This window comes from Pelophylax lessonae (genome assembly GCF_965119305.1).
Source record: "Pelophylax lessonae genome assembly, chromosome: 5".
Classification (NCBI taxonomy): domain Eukaryota; kingdom Metazoa; phylum Chordata; class Amphibia; order Anura; family Ranidae; genus Pelophylax; species Pelophylax lessonae.
Genome location: NC_138772.1, coordinates 483,289,198 through 483,308,759, shown reverse-complemented (window position 1 = coordinate 483,308,759; position 19,562 = coordinate 483,289,198). Strand labels below are relative to the sequence as shown.

At 47.2% G+C, this 19,562-nt stretch overlaps 1 protein-coding gene across 1 annotated transcript in view; it reads left to right on the top strand.

The window, feature by feature from the left end:
* Nucleotides 1–19,562, top strand: part of STK3 (serine/threonine kinase 3) — a 450,433-nt gene that overhangs the window by 220,951 nt on the left and 209,920 nt on the right. The window contains exon 8 of the mRNA XM_082257854.1: nt 17,991–18,116. Within this exon, the coding sequence (XP_082113980.1) occupies nt 17,991–18,116 (126 nt within the window). The remainder of the gene's footprint in view (nt 1–17,990; nt 18,117–19,562) is intronic.

Sequence of the window (19,562 nt, the reverse complement as noted above, 5' to 3'; positions counted from 1 at the left end):
GGGCGGGTAGCCCATAAGCAGTGCACCCGACAGCGGACGGACAGTCCAGTGGAATCCACCCGCCCAAAAACGCACAACCGTGCGAAAAAATCACAACATGCCACACCAGCAGTGTGGGTAGATACAACAAAATCCAGATATTCATACCTTGCGTAGAGCTTCATCATCCAAACAGGTAACCGTAAACGTCCCCGGCCGGGTCAATGTGTAATCCAAACATGTAGTCACTTGTAGAGGGGAGCAACCCCCAGAACACATCAGGAACCCATCACGCCACCCCTTCAACTCATTCTCCCGGATCTTCAGGGCGTCGACGGCGGAGAGCGGGCTCGTGCACGTCCAGCCAATTCACCGCGTCCGCGGCCGTATCAAAAAAGTGTGCCCTTCCCTCAGCCGTGACACGGAGGCGAGCAGGGTACAGCATGGCATACACTAGGCCCAGGCGGCGAAGTCGCTGCTTCACTTCAATAAATTTTGCTCTCTGTTTCTGCACCTCGGCAGAAAAATCAGGATAGAATGACACTCTGACCCCATTGAAGCGTATTTCCGCTTTCTCCCTGGCCAGCCGTAGGATCTTCTCTCTGTCCCGGTAATGAAGTATTTTCGCAAGCATTGGCCTAGGGGCATTGCCAGGCAGGGCCCTAGTGGGGACCCGGTGCGCCCTCTCCACTGCGAACAGGGGAGAGAAGGAAGCCCGGTCAAAAGTATCGCACAGCCAGGTCTCAACAAAGTCAGTGGGGTCCCGTCCCTCCACCTTCTCCGGGAGCCCCACTATGCGGACATTATTCCTGCGCAGGCGGTTTTCAATATCGTCCGTCTTATTCCTATTAGCCTGAGCCAGCCTAGCCGTCTCCCTGGTGTCCGAGAGTAATGTGGGCATCTGATCCTCTAGGTCACAGACGCGACTTTCAACTGCAGTGGTGCGTTCCCGCATTTTTTGTAGATCTTGACGCAGAAGGGCCACCTCCTCCGTGAGACCCCCCAGCCTGTCCTTGACAACATTCACGGACGCCGTGCATTTCTGTACAGCCATCAAGATTTGACCCAGGGTGGGCTGAGTCCCCTCCAGCACATCTCCCTCTAGCTCAGTCCCAAAGTCAAGCTGCTCAGGTGGGTCCAGAGCCCCCGGTTCCTGATGCGCGTCCCCCAGAGCCTGTGCACCCGGCAGGGGTGCAGCCTCCACAGCGCTGGTTCCCGGGAGGTCGCAAAGCTTCTTTGCGTACAGAAGAATATCACCAGCACTGTCCTTTCCCCCCGGGCGCCCTGCCTTGGGCTTAGTGCCAGTGTCTCTTAGTTTGTCAGGGCCTTTTGATGCAGACTGCGGCGTCCCCCCAGCGCCATCCTGGCCGGCCGAGCCAGGGACAGTGCCATCCTTTAATTTACTCCCCCGGGTCATTGCAGCACCCGCGCGGGACATGGAGGGTGTAGGGAGGTAGCAGCCCAAGCAGTGAAGTAGTCCCTGGTGGTCAGTGGGTCAGCAGATGGAGGCCGCCGCTTACCGGATCCACGCCGCCACGAGCGGGCGCCCGCCGTAGGAAAGGCCGCGGCTTCGGCCCTCGACTAGGCCGCAACCCGGAGCTCAGCTGGAAACACTCCGCGGCCAAAACTAGTGGCAGGCCCGCACTGCAGGAGGTGTCCCAGTCCCAGGGGAGGCAGTCCGGGTCCCAGGTCCGCAAGGATGAAGGAGGATGGCCCGGGATGCAGATCCGGCGGCGCGGCCCTCTCTCCACGGTCCAGAGCGGCCGCACACCAGGCACCGATCCGGGGGCAAGTCGTGCAGCACCAGACTCAGGGGGCCCCCCGAGAAGGATTGGGGTGCAGTAGGAAGTATCCCGGCCGGGGAAAAAGGGTATATTTAGCGGGTTACTGGAGGAGCCCTGTGAGCTGCTTCCACTCACATGCCCAGTCGGCCACGCCCCCCGTAAAAACCCCTTTTAATTCTGTCTGATCACATGATCAGCAGTTCTGGCCGCCCTGTGTCAGAGAGCAGCTGCTACAGAGGAGAGGAGGGAGCTCTGACCATGGAGGAGCAATGGGAGCCGAGGGAGTGGGGGGGGGGGGGGGTGATGAACTGATATTACGACTCTGTTTTTGAGAGCTCCCTTACACAAGGGAGCTGCAACTGCTGGGTCTTGTGACTGGACCTGACCAGATAATAAAGAGGCATTTACACATTTGTTTTTTAAACAGGCTATGCAGCATAGGTAGGAGGAAGGCAGCGTTTTTGAAGGTTAATTGTAATTAGCCTTTGCTTTCACTTTAAACCCTATTGGCCATAGCACATTGCAGTGCAGTGGATTGTGTTGCACGATGCTTTGCTGAAAAACAGTACTGCATGCAGTACTCTCTTCAGCGAACACCAGTGTGCTGCACTGCAGCTCCAGTGGTCTGATTTGGCCTGATAGGTAAGATAACAAAGCATTTTACCTCGTTTTGCTTTGTGACTGCACTGGGTAGGGTTGAAACCCTTGAGCCAGTTTGGCTACCAGTACTGAAACGTGTATCAGATTCAGGTAGTTTTTTCTACCACCCCTGTTAGAATCCGTAACTGCGCCAGATTCAAAGCAAATTACGGCCAGTTTGCAAATAAGCAAAATGGTGGTAATTAAGATCAGGTCTTAGTTGGCATACAGACATGCCAGTGTTTAGAGTTGGGTAGATGTGCTTGAAAGCTTTTAATAATGTGATCGCTTCCCGCAAAGGGTTCCTGGGTGACATATCCAGCGATGCATTGCTGGCCCCATTCAGCGATTTCCTGGCCGTCAACTGAAGTCAACAAAGTGCCAAGGATGGTGGCTGACCTCATTGTCCATATCTGGCAATGACCATTTTTGGGTAATGACATCTGCCAGCATCCCCTACCCTTTGTTTACTTTCTGGCTGTCAGCCAGGGAATCTGCTGGACTGCAGCTGGATGGGGATGAGGATGAGTCATTGGTTGCTAGGATGCCGTCGGCTGCAGAGCCAACCGTGTCCTAAACGAAACCTGGACAGAGTGCCTACCTTATAGACAATCTAGCCTTAGTGCCACCCCCCTCCATGCAACAGATTCACGTACAGTACCTGCTCCCTAGATTTGTCGTGTAGACTTCTCTATGAATTCCCCAGTGTGATTGTTTATACTGCAGCTAATTAATATAACCTTTTTAGCTTTTTGTAACACTAGCAAACTCTTCAGCAGGGCATCGAACATTAATGTGGATTTAAACTCAGTTGATCTAAGCTGTTTTACAGCCCCCCTCCCTTTTCTACCCCTCATATAACATGGAAAGCACTTAAATATTTATCCAACAGCTTCAAGCTTGTTTTAGCTGCTGGCACAGGAGCACAGCTGTGAAGGTGGGGTCCCATGGGCACTGCCAAAGGGTGACTCTTGGCAGAAACTTATGAGTACTCTGTGGATTGCTTCATAACTCCAGTAATTGCTTACTAGGATCTTACCAGAAGCACTAACTTGACTATATAAAATGATAGTTTAGTAATAAAGAGTTTGGTAATACCAGTATTTGCCTATTTATTGCTATTACAGCATCATTATCGCTTCAAGATTTAGCATAGCGTTAAGTGTTATTCTGACCTTTTCTCATGTTTGTCCTGAGCTGTAATTGGTTTTAGGCAGATCCAACAAGTGGCTCAGCTTGAACACGGATCCCCGACCTTTGACACCAGCCATGTGGCCTTCTATGTGAGTTCCAAGCTTTTGGGTGTTTAGTAGCGTTCAAAGCTCTTTCACATGGGCGACATTGCCTACCAGCCTAGGGAAACATTTTTAGCGCCTTCCAGGTGGTGATAATCCTGAACATCAAGGGGGATTTGTATTAAAACACTGCACCACAACTGTAAGGCAAGCATTTGGCTCATGGTTGCGGAGTGCTGCCATTTACTTGAATGGGGACATTTGACAGGCGATGCCACCTGTCAAACTTTGCTAGCCAAGTTAAAATTGCCACTGCATATGTTCAGCCCCATAAGGCTGTAATGGCGGAATTAACCACATTTAACTGACAATTGCGCGGTCGTACAATGATGTACCCAAATAAAATTGAGGTTCTTTTTTTTCCCTACAAATGAGCATTTTTTGGTGTTATTTGATCACCTCTGTGATTTTTCTTTTTTGCGCTACACTCAAAAAAGACAGACAATTCTGGGGGGAAAAACATTTCTCTTACGTCCTCTGACAGTCGCCGCCCACTCATACAGTCTTCACCAATGGGTATTGACCTCTTATCCACAGGAGCAAGCTAGGCAAAAGACTTGTTAAAAACAAAGCAATTTACATAGACACACCTGTAGGGGGCTGTCCCTTTGGTCCAATACCCCCCTGCTATCAGCCTTCCCAACTCAGTTTGTCTTCTGCCTAGTTAGGAGTAAGATAGGCTATCCCTGTGCTGGGGCTACATGTCTTAGCCTTTCTTCTGTTTTATTACTTTTATTTTCTGCAAAAGTGTTTTCTTTGCACTACTAGCTTTTTATTTGTTCTGCGCTTAGTCGGATCTTCGGAAGACTACAGCGTTTGCGGTGCTGGGAATCGGACTGGTCATCCTGGTACTCCAGGACAGAGGCTCTTATGGAATCCCAGCCTGCCATCGAGCATTTAGCGGGCTATGCGTGCGCCCTGGCCTAGCAAATGACCTGCCCCTGTCCTCAGAGGCAAAAGCCTGCAAGGTGGCTACCTCTCTGGGATGCCTCAGCATGCGGTTTTGACCGTGCGACACATCCTATTTCGGCTGACGGCTCCCCCGCCATCATTCTGTTAAAGAGACACTACATTTAGAGGATGAGCCCAACCCACTGGGTAAGCAGTCTTTCTTTGGGACTCGCAGAACCCAGAAAGCGGCACAGGTGTTTCCTTGTCCCGCTGAGTTTCAGGAAACGGTGAACGAACAATGGCGTAATTTAAAGCGCCCTTTTGTGGTACCAAAACGGTTTCAATCTCGTTACCCTTTCGCGTCTCCTACGGATTCGCGATGGACATTTCCCCTAAAGTGGATCACCCGGTGTCCAGGTTAAACAAGGCCACTCTCATGCCCTCTGAGGATTCTCCGGTGTTCAGGGACCCTACGGATAGGCGGGTGGAATCTCTTGCTCGCCACGCGTATATGGTGGCGGGTTCTTTACTGAAGCCCATCTTCGCCTCTGTTATGGTCTCTCAGGCTGTGGCTGATTGGGCCCAGGTGCTCAAACGCACTCTGGAGGCGGCTTCCGCACCTCCGACTACTGTGGAGATGGTGGAGCAGATGCATCTGGCGGTTTTGTACCTGTGTGACGCGGCCTTGGATGAGGCTCCTCTAGCAGCACGTCTGTCTGGTGTCACGGTGCTGCTCCATCGTTTAATGTGGCTGAAGAGCTGGTCGGCTGACCAGACTTCCAGAAAGACAGTGTCTGACATCCCTTATGCGGGGAATCGTCTTTTTGGGGATTCCCTGGACGAGTTGGTTAAAGGGGTCACTGGGGGCAAGAGCTCTGCTGCCCTAGAACCCCAAGGGTAAGTTTTTCCGCGGTAAGCGGGGCCCTTCCTTTAAACCAAATCGTGCCTTCAAGGCACAGGACAAGGGGAAACCCTTTAAGGGCCAGGGTGGTCAGAGGATGCCCTGGGCGGGCAAGCAAAAATCCACCCACGCCGGCCCGGCGGGTCCTTCTGCCTCCACCTGAAGGGACGCCCTCACCCATTACATGGGTGGAGGGTCGTCTGCGCGGTTTCTTAGAACCTTGGCTGCTCCGGGTCCGGACAGGTGGGTTCAGGAAATCATTCGATCAAGATACAAGATCGAATTCCTTTCTCGGCCAGCGGACAGATTCTTTCCCTCAAATCTTCATTTGACCCCAGATCGGTTGCACGATCTTCATTGGGCGGTTCAGGATCTCCTCGCCCAAGGGGTGGTCGTCCTGGTGCCTCATCAGGACAGGTTTCGGGGGTTTTACTCGAATCTGTTCACTGTGCCCAAGAAGGAGGGCAAGGTACCTCCGATTCTGGACTTGAAAGCTCTGAACTGTTTAGTGCGGGTTCAAAAGTTCTGCATGGAATCCCTCCGTTCGATGGTGGTCTCCCTAAGTCCAGGAGATTTCCTGGCTTCCATCGACCTCAAGGATGTGTATTTACACATCCCCATATTCGAGGGTCATCAGAGGTTACTCCGATTCGCAATCGCGGAGGATCATTATCAGTTTGTGGCGTTACCTTTCGGTCTCGTTTCGGCTCCAAGGGTGTTTACCAAGGTGCTGGCTCCTGTTCTGGCCCTGTTGCGGGCACAGGGGATTGCGATCTTGGGATATCTGGACGATCTCCTGTTAGGATCGAGTGCCAGCCCGAGTCTATTGCGCGATCTGTCAACTACCGTTCAGACGCTCCAGGAGTTCGGGTGGACCATCAACGTTCAGAAGTCGACCTTGTCCCCTTCTGTTAATCTCCCTTACCTGGGAATGGTCCTGGACTCTGCCCAAGCAAAGGTTTTTCTGCCGGAGGACAAGCTCCGGACTCTGCAGGATGAGGTCAGGTGCCTCCGGGACAAGGATTCCTCATCGCTCCGGGCCTGCATGCGGTCCCTGGGGTTGATGGTGTCAGCCTTCGAGGCAATACCATTTGCACAGTTCCACACGCGATCTGTTCAAGCGGAGATCCTGGCCAGATTGGACAGGCATCCTCAGTCCTTGGAAAGGAGGATATCTGAGTCGCCACGTCAGAGAGGATCTTCTCTGGTGGCTCCAGTCCCGGCTCTGACGGAAGGAAAATCCTTCCGCCGTTATTGTGGATGGTGATCACCACGGATGCCAGCCTGTCGGGCTGGGGTGGCGTTCTGGGCATTCTGTCTGCCCAGGGCACTTGGTCAGAGGAGGAATCCTCCCTGCCGATCAACATATTGGAACTGCGAGCGACTGTGCTTGCTCCGTTGGTCGGATAATCTTCGGGGCCGACCTGTGCGGGTGCAGATGGACAACGCCACTGCGGTGGCTTACATCAATCACCAAGGGGGCACCAGGAGTGCCCGGGCGGCCCGGGAAGTGACCAAAATTCTGTCTTGAGCCGAGACGCACGTCCTGGCGATTTCGGCATTTCACATCCCAGGTGTGGAGAATTGGCAGGCCGATTATCTGAGCCGCCAGACCCTGGACCAGGGAGAATGGTCCCTACACCTGGAGGTGTTTCAGATGCTGTGTGCGAGATGGGGAACCCCAGATGTGGATCTGTTCGCATCTCGGCTAAACAAATAGGTGGGAAAGTTCGTGGCAAAACCGCGCGATCCTCTGGCAATCGCCTCGGATGCGCTGGTGGTGCCTTGGCATCAGTATCACCTGATTTATGTCTTCCCCCGATTCAGTTGTTGTCCAGGTTCCTTCGCAGGTTGGTCTCGGAATCAAAGTTGGTGATTCTGGTGGCCCCGGACTGGCTGCGCCGGTCTTGGTACGCGGACATCATACAACTGGTCATCGAGCCTCCTTGGCGACTCCCATTATGGGACGATCTGCTGTCTCAGGGGCCGATCTTCCATCCTTCTTTACAGTCGCTGGCTTTAACGGCATGGCGGTTTAAAGCCAGGTCCTGAGAGATCGTGGTCTCTCATCGGCGGTCATTCCTACCCTGCTCAAGGCTAGGAAGGCCTCGTCCGGTAAGATCTATTACCGTACCTGGAAGGCTTATTTTGCCTGGTGTGAATCCAGGGGCATCCATCCTCGCTCCTTTTCGGTGGCCAGGGTGTTGGCCTTCCTGCAAACTGGTGTAGATCAGCGCCTTGCGTTGACCATGATTAAGGGCCAGTTATCTGCCCTGGCTATCCTTTTCCAGTGCCCCTTGGCGTCAAACTCTTTGATACGCACCTTTGTTCAAGGAGTGCGTCATTTGGCTCCTCCTTGGAGAGCGCCTTTACCTCCTTGGGACTTGAACTTGGTTCTGTCAGTTTTGCAACGTCCTCCCTCTGAAAAATCAGGGAAATTTCTCTGCCTCTGCTGTCACGAAAGGTTGCCTTTCTGGTGGCGATCACATCTGCCCGCAGAGTGTCGGAGTTGGCGGCCCTGTCTTGCCGCTCCCCTTACCTGGTGGTTCATAGGTTCATTGCGACCTAACCAATCTTTCCTTCCTAAGGTGGTTTCTGATTTTCACCTTAACGAGGATATTGTCTTACCTTCGCTGTGTGAATCCTAAGCATCCTAAGGAGTTTGCCTTACATTCCTTGGATGTTGTCCGGGCGATCAGTGTTTACCTGTCGTCCACTGAATCCTTTAGGAAGTCGGATTCTCTCTTTGTCCTTCCTGAGGGACCTCGGAAGGGTACGGCTGCGTCTGCGGCAACCATTTCAAGATGGATCAGACAGACGATTGTACAGGCCTATTTGCTTAAGGAACAGGTACCGCCCTTCCTTGTCAAGGCACACTCTACCAGGGCGGTGAGCGTGTCATGGGCTTTCCGGCATCAGGCTTCGGTGGCCCAGGTGTGCAAGGCTGCGACTTGGTCGTCTGTGCACACCTTCTCCAAATTTTACTAACTTGATGTTCTGGCATCAGCCGATGCCTCCTTTGGCCGCAAAGTTCTGTGTGCGGCAGTACCTTGAGGGGGCCCTGGCTTTGCCGGGCCCTGACTGTTGGGGTTGTTTTGCCCTTGTTTATTTGCTTTCCTGGGTTGTTGCTTCAGTTGAGCTTTTTTGTTACCCAGAGGGTTTACCTTTCTGTTCAGATAAGGTTCCTTTCTCTGACCTGGGTGCTGCGTTGCCTTTGTGACGGTTGCGCTTCCCACCCCTCATGTCTACACTGCTTTGGGACATCCCATTGGTGAAGACTGTATGAGTGGGCGGCGACTGTCAGAGGACGTAGGAGAAAACTGAATTTTTGTAAAATCTTACCGTAAAATTCCTTTCTCTGAGTCCTCTTGACAGTCGCCGCCCCCGCCCCTCTTTTGGGGTTTTATGGACTTTAACTGCTTGCTACCAAACTGAGTTGGGAAGGCTGATCGCAGGGGGGTATTGGACCAAAGGGACAGCCCCCTACAGGTGTGTCTATGTAAATTGCTTTGTTTTTAACCAGTCTTATGCCTAGCTTGCTCCTGTGGATAAGAGGTCAATACCCATTGGTGAAGACTGTATGAGTGGGCGGCTACTGTCAGAGGACTCAGAGAAAGGAATTTTACGGTAAGATTTTTCAAAAATTCAGTTTTTTCACTTTCTGCTATAAAACCTTCCCAATAAAAAAACAAAAAATTTAAAAATCAACTTTTTTCATCATTTTAGGCCAAATTTGTATTCTGCTACTTATTTTTGGTAAAAAAAAATCCTAATAAGCATATTTTGATTGGTTTACACAAAAGTTATCGTGTCTAAAAACTAGGGGAAAGATTCATGTCATTTTTATTTATTTATATTTTATTATTCGTGGCAGCGATTTTTTTTTAGGGGGACTGCGACATTGTGGTTAACAGATCAGACAGTTAACTGACTTTTTTGACACTTTTGGGGGGACCAGTGACATTACCACAGTAATCAGAGCTAAAGATATGCACTGTTACTGTACTAATGACACTGGCAGGGAAGGGGTTAACACCAGGGGTGATCAAAGGGTAAATGTATGCCTAGGGGGTGTTTTCTAAAGGGGGGGGGTGGGAGAATGAGCTTATAGAATTAACACAGAGACCTGTGTTCCTAAATAGGAGGAATACAGGAGCCCTTTGTTGATTGCTGACAGAACAACGGTCTGCTGTGTTTACAACAGCAGTTCTGTCTCCATGGGGAGCGATCGTGGGTGCCTGGCGGCAATTGCTGCCACCGGCCCTGCAAATTAGTTTCTCCACTGCTGAATGGGTGCGTGCGCCCCCACGATCGCTCACGCGAAGCAACAAAAAAAATGTAAACAAACGAAAAAAAATAAAATAAAATTAATGCCTGATTTGTGCAGTGGAGGGGTGTATGGGAGATGATGGAAGGTGAAAATCGACTTTAGTGCCGGTTCACATTTGTGCGATGCGGGAACGCTGTGAATATACAGCGTGTTCCCGCATCGCATCCGCACCCCTGGAAGTTCACACTGCCATATGCGATACGCTGGGGGTGTCAATTAAAAGTTAACGACACCCCCAGATAAGATTGTATATCGCATTGCGATCTGTAAGTTCGCACAGAATCGGATTGCACTAGTGTGAACCACCATGCGATCCGATTCTGCTGCGGACCAAAAAAAGGGTCCTGTGCGTCTTTTAATGCGATTGCGGTGCAAATTCAGCCATACAAACTGTATGGCTGAATTTGCACCTTACAGAGATCGCATGTAATTTTAGGAGCAGTGCCCTCCGAATTACATGCAATCTCTGTGATCGCACAAATGTGAACCGGCACTTAATGCTCATGTACATTGCAAAGAAACTTCACAACAACTGCCATACGATGCACAGCTATGGTATTCTGGTGATAACTGTCAAAACCTGCATGTCTGTGGTAGTGCTACCATAACCAACAGCTCCCAGTCCATAGACACTGTTTGAATTGCCATAGAAGTGTATAGGGCTGACTGCATGTAATAATATTGCTACCTCTGGGAAGCAAGATTTGACAGCAGTTTGTTTTTCAAACAATACCACATAGATAAATGGAAATTGCACATTACAATACCCTCAAATGGTCCTTTAGATTAGGGATAGACCGATTATCGGCAAAGCCGATATGCACTTTCCCCGATATATTGGTATTGGCCCCGAAACTGGCCGATATTGCCAATGTTTTTGTGACGTCATTCTGCCTTCTTACGCCGCCTCCCTCCCCTTGGACAGCCTCGTCTGGAGTCGGGACTAGTCTCGCGGGAGTGTATCGCAGCCATACACCCACCCACAGCAGCCCGGTGCCTGCCAGACACCCACATCCACAGGCCCTGTGCCAGCCAGCCACAGGCACTGTACCAGCGAGCCAGCCAGCCACCCACAGGCCCTGTACCTGCCAGCCACCCACAGGCCCTGTACCAGCCTGCCACCCACAGGCCCTGTACCAGCCAGCCACCCACAGGCCCTGTACCAGCCAGCCACCCACAGGCTCTGTACCAGCCAGCCACCCGCAGGCTCTGTACCAGCCAGCCACCCGCAGGCTCTGTACCAGCCAGCCACCCGCAGGCCCTGTACCAGCCTGCCACCCACAGGCCCTGTACCAGCCAGCCACCACAGGGTGCCAGCCACCCACCACTGGGTGCCAGCCAGCTGGCCACCCACCACAGGGTGCCAACCAGCCGGCCATCCACCACAGGGTGCCAGCCAGCCACCCACCACAGGGTGCTAGCCAGCCACCACAGGGTGCCAGCCAGCCGGCCATCCACCACAGGGTGCCAGCAAGTACCAGATTTGTGTCAAAAATTGTCTTTATTTTTCAAAACTTTAAATGTACAAAATATTGGCCCATATCGGCCGATACCGATAAGTTGTGACCAAAATATCGGTATCGGCCCTGAGAAAAACATATCGGTCTATCCCTAATTTAGATGTATACCTTAGGGCAGGGATCTTCAAACCATGGCCCTCCAGCTGATGCAGAACTACAAGTCCCATGAGGCATTGTAAAACTCTGACATTAGCAGACATGGCAAGGCATGATGGGAATTGTAGTTCCTGAACAACTGGAGGGCCATAGTTTGAAGACCCCTGCTTTAGGGTGTTGTTAAAATCTTCAGACCTGTAGGAAAAATAGTAGAGAGTGTTTAATAGGAAGTGAAAAAAGCAAGCTTAATGTACAAAGTGCGGTGATCTCTAGCATTAGATTTAATTGTTAATGTCGCATAATTTGAATTCTCAAGTTGCCTTGTGCTACTGCACTTTTCTTGCCCTATTAAAAAGATGCAAGTCTGTTTCCTCAGAAGTTTTTGAGGTGGGTCCTGTCCTGTGTAAATGAAATTCAGTGTTATTTTATGACGCTATTCAAAGATATATTCTAAAACATTTTGGGGATTACTTTTATATCTATGTTTTGGCATGAATTGGGCTCGCCATAAACTCCTGAACACAAGGCAGAATCTACATGTTACAAACAATTAAAGTCTAATGAGGAATAAGCAATCATAGCGATTATTCACAACTCTCACGATTATTTTATGGAGTGTGTAATTTACTCAATGAAACACATATTTTTTTATTACAGGATTAATAGGTAAGCAGGCTAACCTTTCTGAGCACTAAACAGACATTCAGTTTATGAACGTATAAAGTGCACCAGCCTTTGGCAAACTACCGGGTCCTTTGAAGTGGTCAAACTTTAATACAACTGGGAGCTCTAGGGTTTACATTTAATGTACATTTCTCCTTTGTGTAAGTATACAGTGTAGAGTTACACATGTGCATGTCCACATGGCATTTAAACCCAGCTAATTGCATTGTAATTGGGTTTAAAGATATTTTGGGAATGACTCAAATTAAGCTCTTTCCTTGTTTACAGAAGATATTATCGTTTTTTTTCCTTTTTATTTTTCCTGTTGCATGGTTCAGGTTACAGATTCACTGTTCTTACAGTCATGAAACACATCATGAATGAAGCAGCAGCGAGAGCTACCTAAATGCATCTCCGACCTAAACTGTAACGTTATCTGGTAAAATAATAATATAATAGCATTAGCTTGTAAAAATCGAACAAGTGACTTAAATTGGTCATGTGTACTGAAATACATTATTGTCCTTGCTATGAAATTTTCTTTTTAATTCTTCTTTATTTTACTAAGCAAAAATGTGCTCTTTCCTTGAACAGTTTATTTGATTTGGTGTCTAAAGACTCATTAGGTATGTGAGGTACAGTGCCTTGTAAAAGTATTCATACCCCTTGGCATTTTTCACATATGTTCCAACCAAAAGCGTAAATGTATTCCAATTTTATGTGCTAGACCAACACAAAGTGGCACATAATTGTGAAGTGGAAGGAAAATGATAAATGATTTTCAATTTTTTTTTAAATATCTGAAAAGTGTGACGTGCATATGTATTCAGCCCCCTTTACTCTGATACACCTAACTAAAATCTAGTGGAACCAATTGCCTTCAGAAGTCACCTAATTAGTAAATGGAGTCCACCTGTGTGTAATTTTATCTCAGTATAAATACAGCTGTTCTGTGAAGCCCTCAGAGGTTTTTTTTAGAGAGCCTTAGTGACCAAACCACATCATGAAGGCGAAGGAACACACCAGACAGGTCAGGGATAAAGTTGTGGGGAAGTTTAAAGCAGAGTTAGGTTATAAAAAATATCCCAAGCTTTAAACATCTCACAGAGCACTGTTCATTCCATCATCCTAAAATGGAAAGAGTATGGCACAACTGCCAACCTACCAAGACATGGCCATCCACCTGTTGATAGGCCAGATAAGGAGAGCATTATTTAGAGAAGTAGCCAAGAGGCCCAAGGTAACTCTGGAGGAACTGCAGAGATCCACAGCTCAGGTGGGAGAATTTGTCCACAGGACAACTATTAGTCGTGCACTCCACAAATCTGGCCTTTATGGAAGAGTGGCAAGAAAGCCATTGGTGAAAGAAAGCCATAAGAAATCCCATTTGCAGTTTGCGAGAAGCCATATGGGGGACACAGCAAACGTGGAAGAAGTTGCCCTGGTCAGATGAGACCAAAACTGAACATTTTGGCCTAAAAGGAAAATGCTATGTGTGGCAGAAAATGTAACACTGCACATCACCCTGAACTTCCCATCCCCTCCATGAAACATGGTGGTGGTAGCATCATGCTGTGGGAATGCTTTTCTTCAGCAGGGACAGGGAAGCTGATCAGAGTTTATGGGAAGATGGATGGAGCCAAATACAGGGCAATCTTAGAAGAAAACCTGTACGATTCTGCAAAAGACTTGAGACTGGGACGCAGATTCACCTTCCAGCAGGACAATGACCCTAAACATACCTCTCCTGCAGATGCGGCACCCCCTTCATCTCCACCCCACCTTGTCTCAGCAGTCCGCAGCAGAGAGGAGGACAGAATTCCTCCTCCATATCCTGCGTTTTTCTGTGCAGCCGCAGAGAGGGACCTCTCTGCCCCCGTCTCAGCAGTTGGCATTAGAAAGGTGGACAGAACTCCTCCTACAGAACCTATGCCTCTCTTTGCAGCCACAGCACCCCCTCGTCTCCACCCCCCCTCCTGGTCTCAGCATTTAGCAGACTCAGGAAGCTGACTCCCATCCTTCTCTGGTTCTCCAGACACTGCACTATCTGCTTCCCAGCTCCTACCACAGCTTCTTCCAGTCAGCAGGTAAGTGGGGTGCACTGTGATGTAAGGAAGGTTTGGAGATTTCTTAGTTATAATGGTGGGAGGCTCTTAACATGTGATGTAAGCATAGGGGGGGGGGGGTGCTCTGGACATCTAGTCTTTCAGATACAACTAGCCCTTTAGAGGACAACCATAATACTGATGTGGCCCTGGTTTAGATCAAAGCATATTCATGTGTTAGAATGGCCCAGTCAAAGTCCAGACCTAAATCCAATTAAGAATCTGTGGCAAGAAATTGCTGTTCACAGATGCTCTCCATCCAATCTGATAGCGCTTGAGCTATTTTGCAAAATAGAATGGGTAAAAATGTCACTCTCTAGATGTGCAAAGCTGGTAGAGAAATACCCAAAAAGACTTGCAGCTATAATTGCAGGGAAAGGTGGTTTTACAAAATATTGGCTCGGGGGGCTGAATACAAATGCACGCCACATTCACATATTTATGTTTAAAATATTTTGAAAACCATTTATCATTTTCCTTCCACTTCACAATTATGTGCCACTTTGTGTTGGTCTATCACATAAAACCCCAATTAAATACATTTACGTTTTTGGTTGTACCATGACAAAATGTGGAAAATTTCAAGGGGTATGAATACTTTTTCAATGCTCTGTATGTAAGGTTTTTATAAGATTGCATGCAACCAAAAAAATTCAGAAAGTATCCAGCAATAGAAGGGCATTTATGCTCGCCCCTCCAGTGGCCCATGTCACATAAAATCCCTCCGTTCAAGTACTGCAACTCCTGTCAGTTTCAGCATTTGATACTTCTGGGAGTGTCAGATGCATTCAGTTTCCTCTGCAGGCTGTTGTTCCATCTTTCAACCCATGCTTCACTTCAGGACACAGCTGTGGTGGGTCAGAGAATGGAACCAGGGGTCACAATCGACCAATGTTCTAGAAAGTGTTGATTGCTGAAGAGCCTGATGGAGGATGCAGCGCTGGTACTGAGAGAAGATATTAGAGGTCTGTGAAGGAGGGTGAGTATAATACGTGTTCTATTACAGGGAACTTTCATCTGGATTTTATTAGGTGGCTAGGTTTTCATCAGGGATTTAAAGTTGTAACCCTTTAAAAAAAAAAAAAAAAGTAAAAAAATACTCCTGTTCCTTTAAGACAGGAGATATAGCATAATGCTTTTGCAGTGTCATTTGTCCCTTTCTATGTTGTATAATACCTTGCTGATCCTGCCCGTTCCGGAGTTTTCCTTCTGTAATCTGACCACACTTATAGCTGCTGATCCATGATAGCGTCATCAGTTTTACAAGCCTCCCTCATCCTTCTGTGTATTCAGCATCTCTGCCTCTCCTCTCCTACCCCTCCCTCTCTCCCTGTCATTTCCGTAGTCTGTAGTTTGTGTGAAGCCAATCGCCTCCCTTTTTTTTTTTTTTTTTAATTATAATGTTAAATACCTTCTTTGCCCAGCTCTGCTGTGTAGTGCCATATACTCCCTCTGCTAGCTTTCATATGTCAGAGGGGAATATCAGCCCCTCCCACTGTACTCCTTAGACAGAGAAGGAGAGCAGAGGGAGGACAAATGACCACACAGCAGAGCTGGGCAAAGAAGGTATTTAGCATTACAATAAAAAAAAAAAAAAAAAAACGCACACTGTATTTGATATGCTCTTAAAACAGAGGATAAAAGAATATAATAGATGTGACTTTAGGACCACTTTAACCATTTGACCTCTGAAAGATTTACACCTCTTTAATGACCAAGCCATTTTTATTGCAATATGGCACTAAGTTACTTTAACTGACAATTGGGCGGTCATGCAACGCTGTAACCTGAATAAAATGTTTATGTCCCTTTTTTCCCCACAAAAAAAAGCTTTCTTTTGGTGATATTCCATCACCTCTGCTTTATTTTTGTGCTAAAAACAAAAAAATACTGACAATTTTGGAAAATAAAAAATATCTTTTTTTTGCTTTCTGCTATAAATGTATCAAATAAAAAATGTATCCAATAAAAAAAGTTACAAATCTATTTTCTTCATAAATTTAGGTCAATATGTATTCTGCTTCATATTTTTGGTAAAAAAAAAAAAAAAAATCCTGAAAAGTGTATATTGTTTGGTTTGCACAAAAGTTATAGTGTCTACAAACTAAGGGATATTTTTATTTTTACTAATAATGCGGTGATCAGTGACTTAGCGGGACTACGATATTGCGGCGTACATTCTGATACTAGCTGACGCTTTTTGGGGACCAGTGACTCTAATACAGTGATCAGTGCTAAAAAATATGCACTAAACAAATGACACTGGCTGGGAAGAGGTTAACATCGGTGATCAAAGGGTTAAGTGTGTGCCTAGCCTGTGTTTTTACTATATTGTGTGAAATGCTTTTACTAGGGGAAAAGATGGATTTTGTTCCCTGCTTTGCAGGAGCACAAATTCCATTCTTCTCTCCGGTTTTCTCCTGTCAGAACGGCAATCTGCCTTGTTTACACAGGCAGATTGCCGTTCTACCTTACAGTCGGCAAATGCTGGAGGACATTGAGTACCGTGCAACCCCCAATTGGCTTCCGCTGCAATCACAGCGAAGGGAGCCGGCGGAGCATGCGCGCCCCCTACCCAGAAGAGTCGACTCGCGTGTGTATATAATGGCGCTTTTCCACTGCATGGAACCAAACGGTTCGACTCGCTTTTGCGCTTGTCCACTGCATGGTACTGCATGGTACGGTGTTGGTACGGTGTTGGAACGGTTCGGTACGGTACGGCGGCGCTTTTCCACTACATGGGATCCAGCGGTACGGCTCGCTTAAACAGTACCACCGGGGTTGTGGCTCCAAGAGGGCCGTACCGGTACCATATCCCATACTTGCAGTGGAAAAGTGCCATAAGTACCTACACGTGATCCTATGAACAGATGACGCCCTGTAGCAGGAGAACTGCTATAGGGCAGACCTTAGGTCTTTGATGCTGTCACATGAGTTCAGCCAAAGAGTCCATAGCTTAGTATGAGTTCCAACAAGGTGGTTTGGGATGTACACAGTGCTTTTTTTGCTCCTGTGCTTTTCGGGGGCTTTTCCTGGTCCTGGCATTCGATCGTACTAGTAGGGAGTAAAGAAAGTTGTGTATATGTTGCAGGAGGCATAGCTTAGTGAACATTTGATTTTGTCCTTCATAGACAAAGGAAATGTTTACATTGTTAGCCATAAACTGATTGATTAATACTTAGCTTTGCTCCTATGGGAGATTGTGTACAGTAGTGTGGCCATTTCTGACCTCCTTGGTGGAGGAATTGCTAATGACCATTTTCTCTGGCCATCTTAAATGCTTGTGTTTTTTTTTTGGTATGGATATTTACTAAGCTGGTTCTCACACTATTGTCAGCCGAGTATTACAGCTGCTTCCACTGAGAAAATATAAGCCCAGCTAGGAGGAATCGAAATGTAGTCATTTCTCTTTAGGATTAATAAACTTTTCTAAATCTGAAACTTATGTGTGGTACCCAACTTTCATGTTGAGCTTTTTTCTGCTGTATCTTATATAAGTGAATAACTCCTCATCATTTATTAATCTAGACAGCTTTTCCTTAAGGGTTCTGTTCAAAAAAACTTCCAACCTGGCTATTGAACATTTTCTTCTAAGAGTTGCCCGCTGAGCTCAATGCAACATTTCAATCATCACTTCATCCTTCTGGTTTTTCTGGTGTTGGACAATGATCACCTAATATCTATGTGAACCTTTACAAAACCTTTACAAACCATTTTACCCACTTAGCTTGTTGTGATTTGTTTACTTGTGGCTTCAAGGATTCTTTTTTTCTTTTTTAATCTCCAGCACACGTTCATCAAAAATGCGAAACCTGTGTCAATTCTCAGAGACCTCATCACAGAAGCTATGGAAATCAAAGCAAAACGGCATGAGGAGCAACAGAGGGAGCTGGAGGAGGAAGATGAAAATTCTGTATGTGTCTATTTTCCTATTTCAAATTGATGTTGTAGATAACAGTGTTATTTGTGAGGTGCAAGCTATACAGCGGGGAAAATAATTATTTGATCCCCTGCAGATTTTGTAAGTTTGCCCACTTACAAAGAAAAGGTCTATGATTGGTATAATAGGTGTATTTTAAATGATAGAGAAATAACATCAACCAAAAATCCAGAAAAAACACAAGATAAATTTATAAATTTGAGTTGCAGTTCGATGAGTAAAATAAGCATTTGATCCCCAAGCAAAACTTCACTTTGTGAAGAAACTCTTGTTGGCAAGCACAGAGGTAGGACGTTTCTTGTAGTAGGTTACCAGGTTTGCACACATCTCAGGAGGGATTTTGGTCCACTCTTCTTTACAGATCTTAATCATTAAGGTTTGTTGGCTGTCACTTGGCAACTTGAAGTTTCAGCTCCCTCCATCATTTAACCACTTCCCACAAACAGGGAAGTGGTTGTACCGGGTGATGTCTGCAGCTAGAGGCATCACCCAAGTACCATTTTTTTTAGAGCCGGTGGTCAGCTTTCTGATAACAACCGATGCGGCTCAGCAGCCGATCGGTCATTATCCCAGGAAGCTGGAGGGGACGTCCCCTCTACCCTCCAGCCGCCTTCCGCTGCTCTGCCCGGGTCCAAGGATTTTAAATTAGTTTAGGAATCATCATTCTAAAACATGCGTCCTTACTTTACATATAAACACACACTGGATCCTGAATGTTGTAAGGCTGAACCAAGAAATAGTAGATCATTTTGGTTTTCTGCCATGTATGTAAATCACACTTCCTTCTCTTACTAAGTGGGCAGTGTGCCCAAAATGGATGAAGGTCAGAGGGTAGGCTGGTACTTAGTGAGAAATATTTTCTGATATGGATGACCTCTGCACGGGGCAAGGCCACAAACTTAAAATTTGCATGATCGCATGGCACTCTGTGCTATTTATTAAAGAAAATGTTTATTAAAACTGAGCTTGTCCTTTAAATCTCTCAGGAGCAAGAGATTAAATCTGTCCTTGTATCTCTAGCATAGTGCACTGGAAATTCTGTACCATGGGTGCTCCCTGTATTAAAGAAGAATTCCAGGTATGCTATATTTTTACATAGTTACCTTGGACCAGTGTAACTATGTATATACCATACCTGCCCGATGCCCGTGGAAGCTGGAAATCACTGAAGTAGACATCACTACAACACAGACCCGGAAGCAAAGGGAGATCACTGAAGTAGAGGTATCTCCAGTAATTTCTAGCTTCCAGGGGCATCAGACTGGTATGGTATAAACATGGCTACAGTGGTCCAAGATGGAAGTCTTCTTTAAATGTTTATTTATAAAAAATAATAGTATGTATGAATGGTATATAAAAGCATTACCTTTAAAAGAGAAGTGGGGGAAATGGAAATAACAAACAATCATATTAACCTAG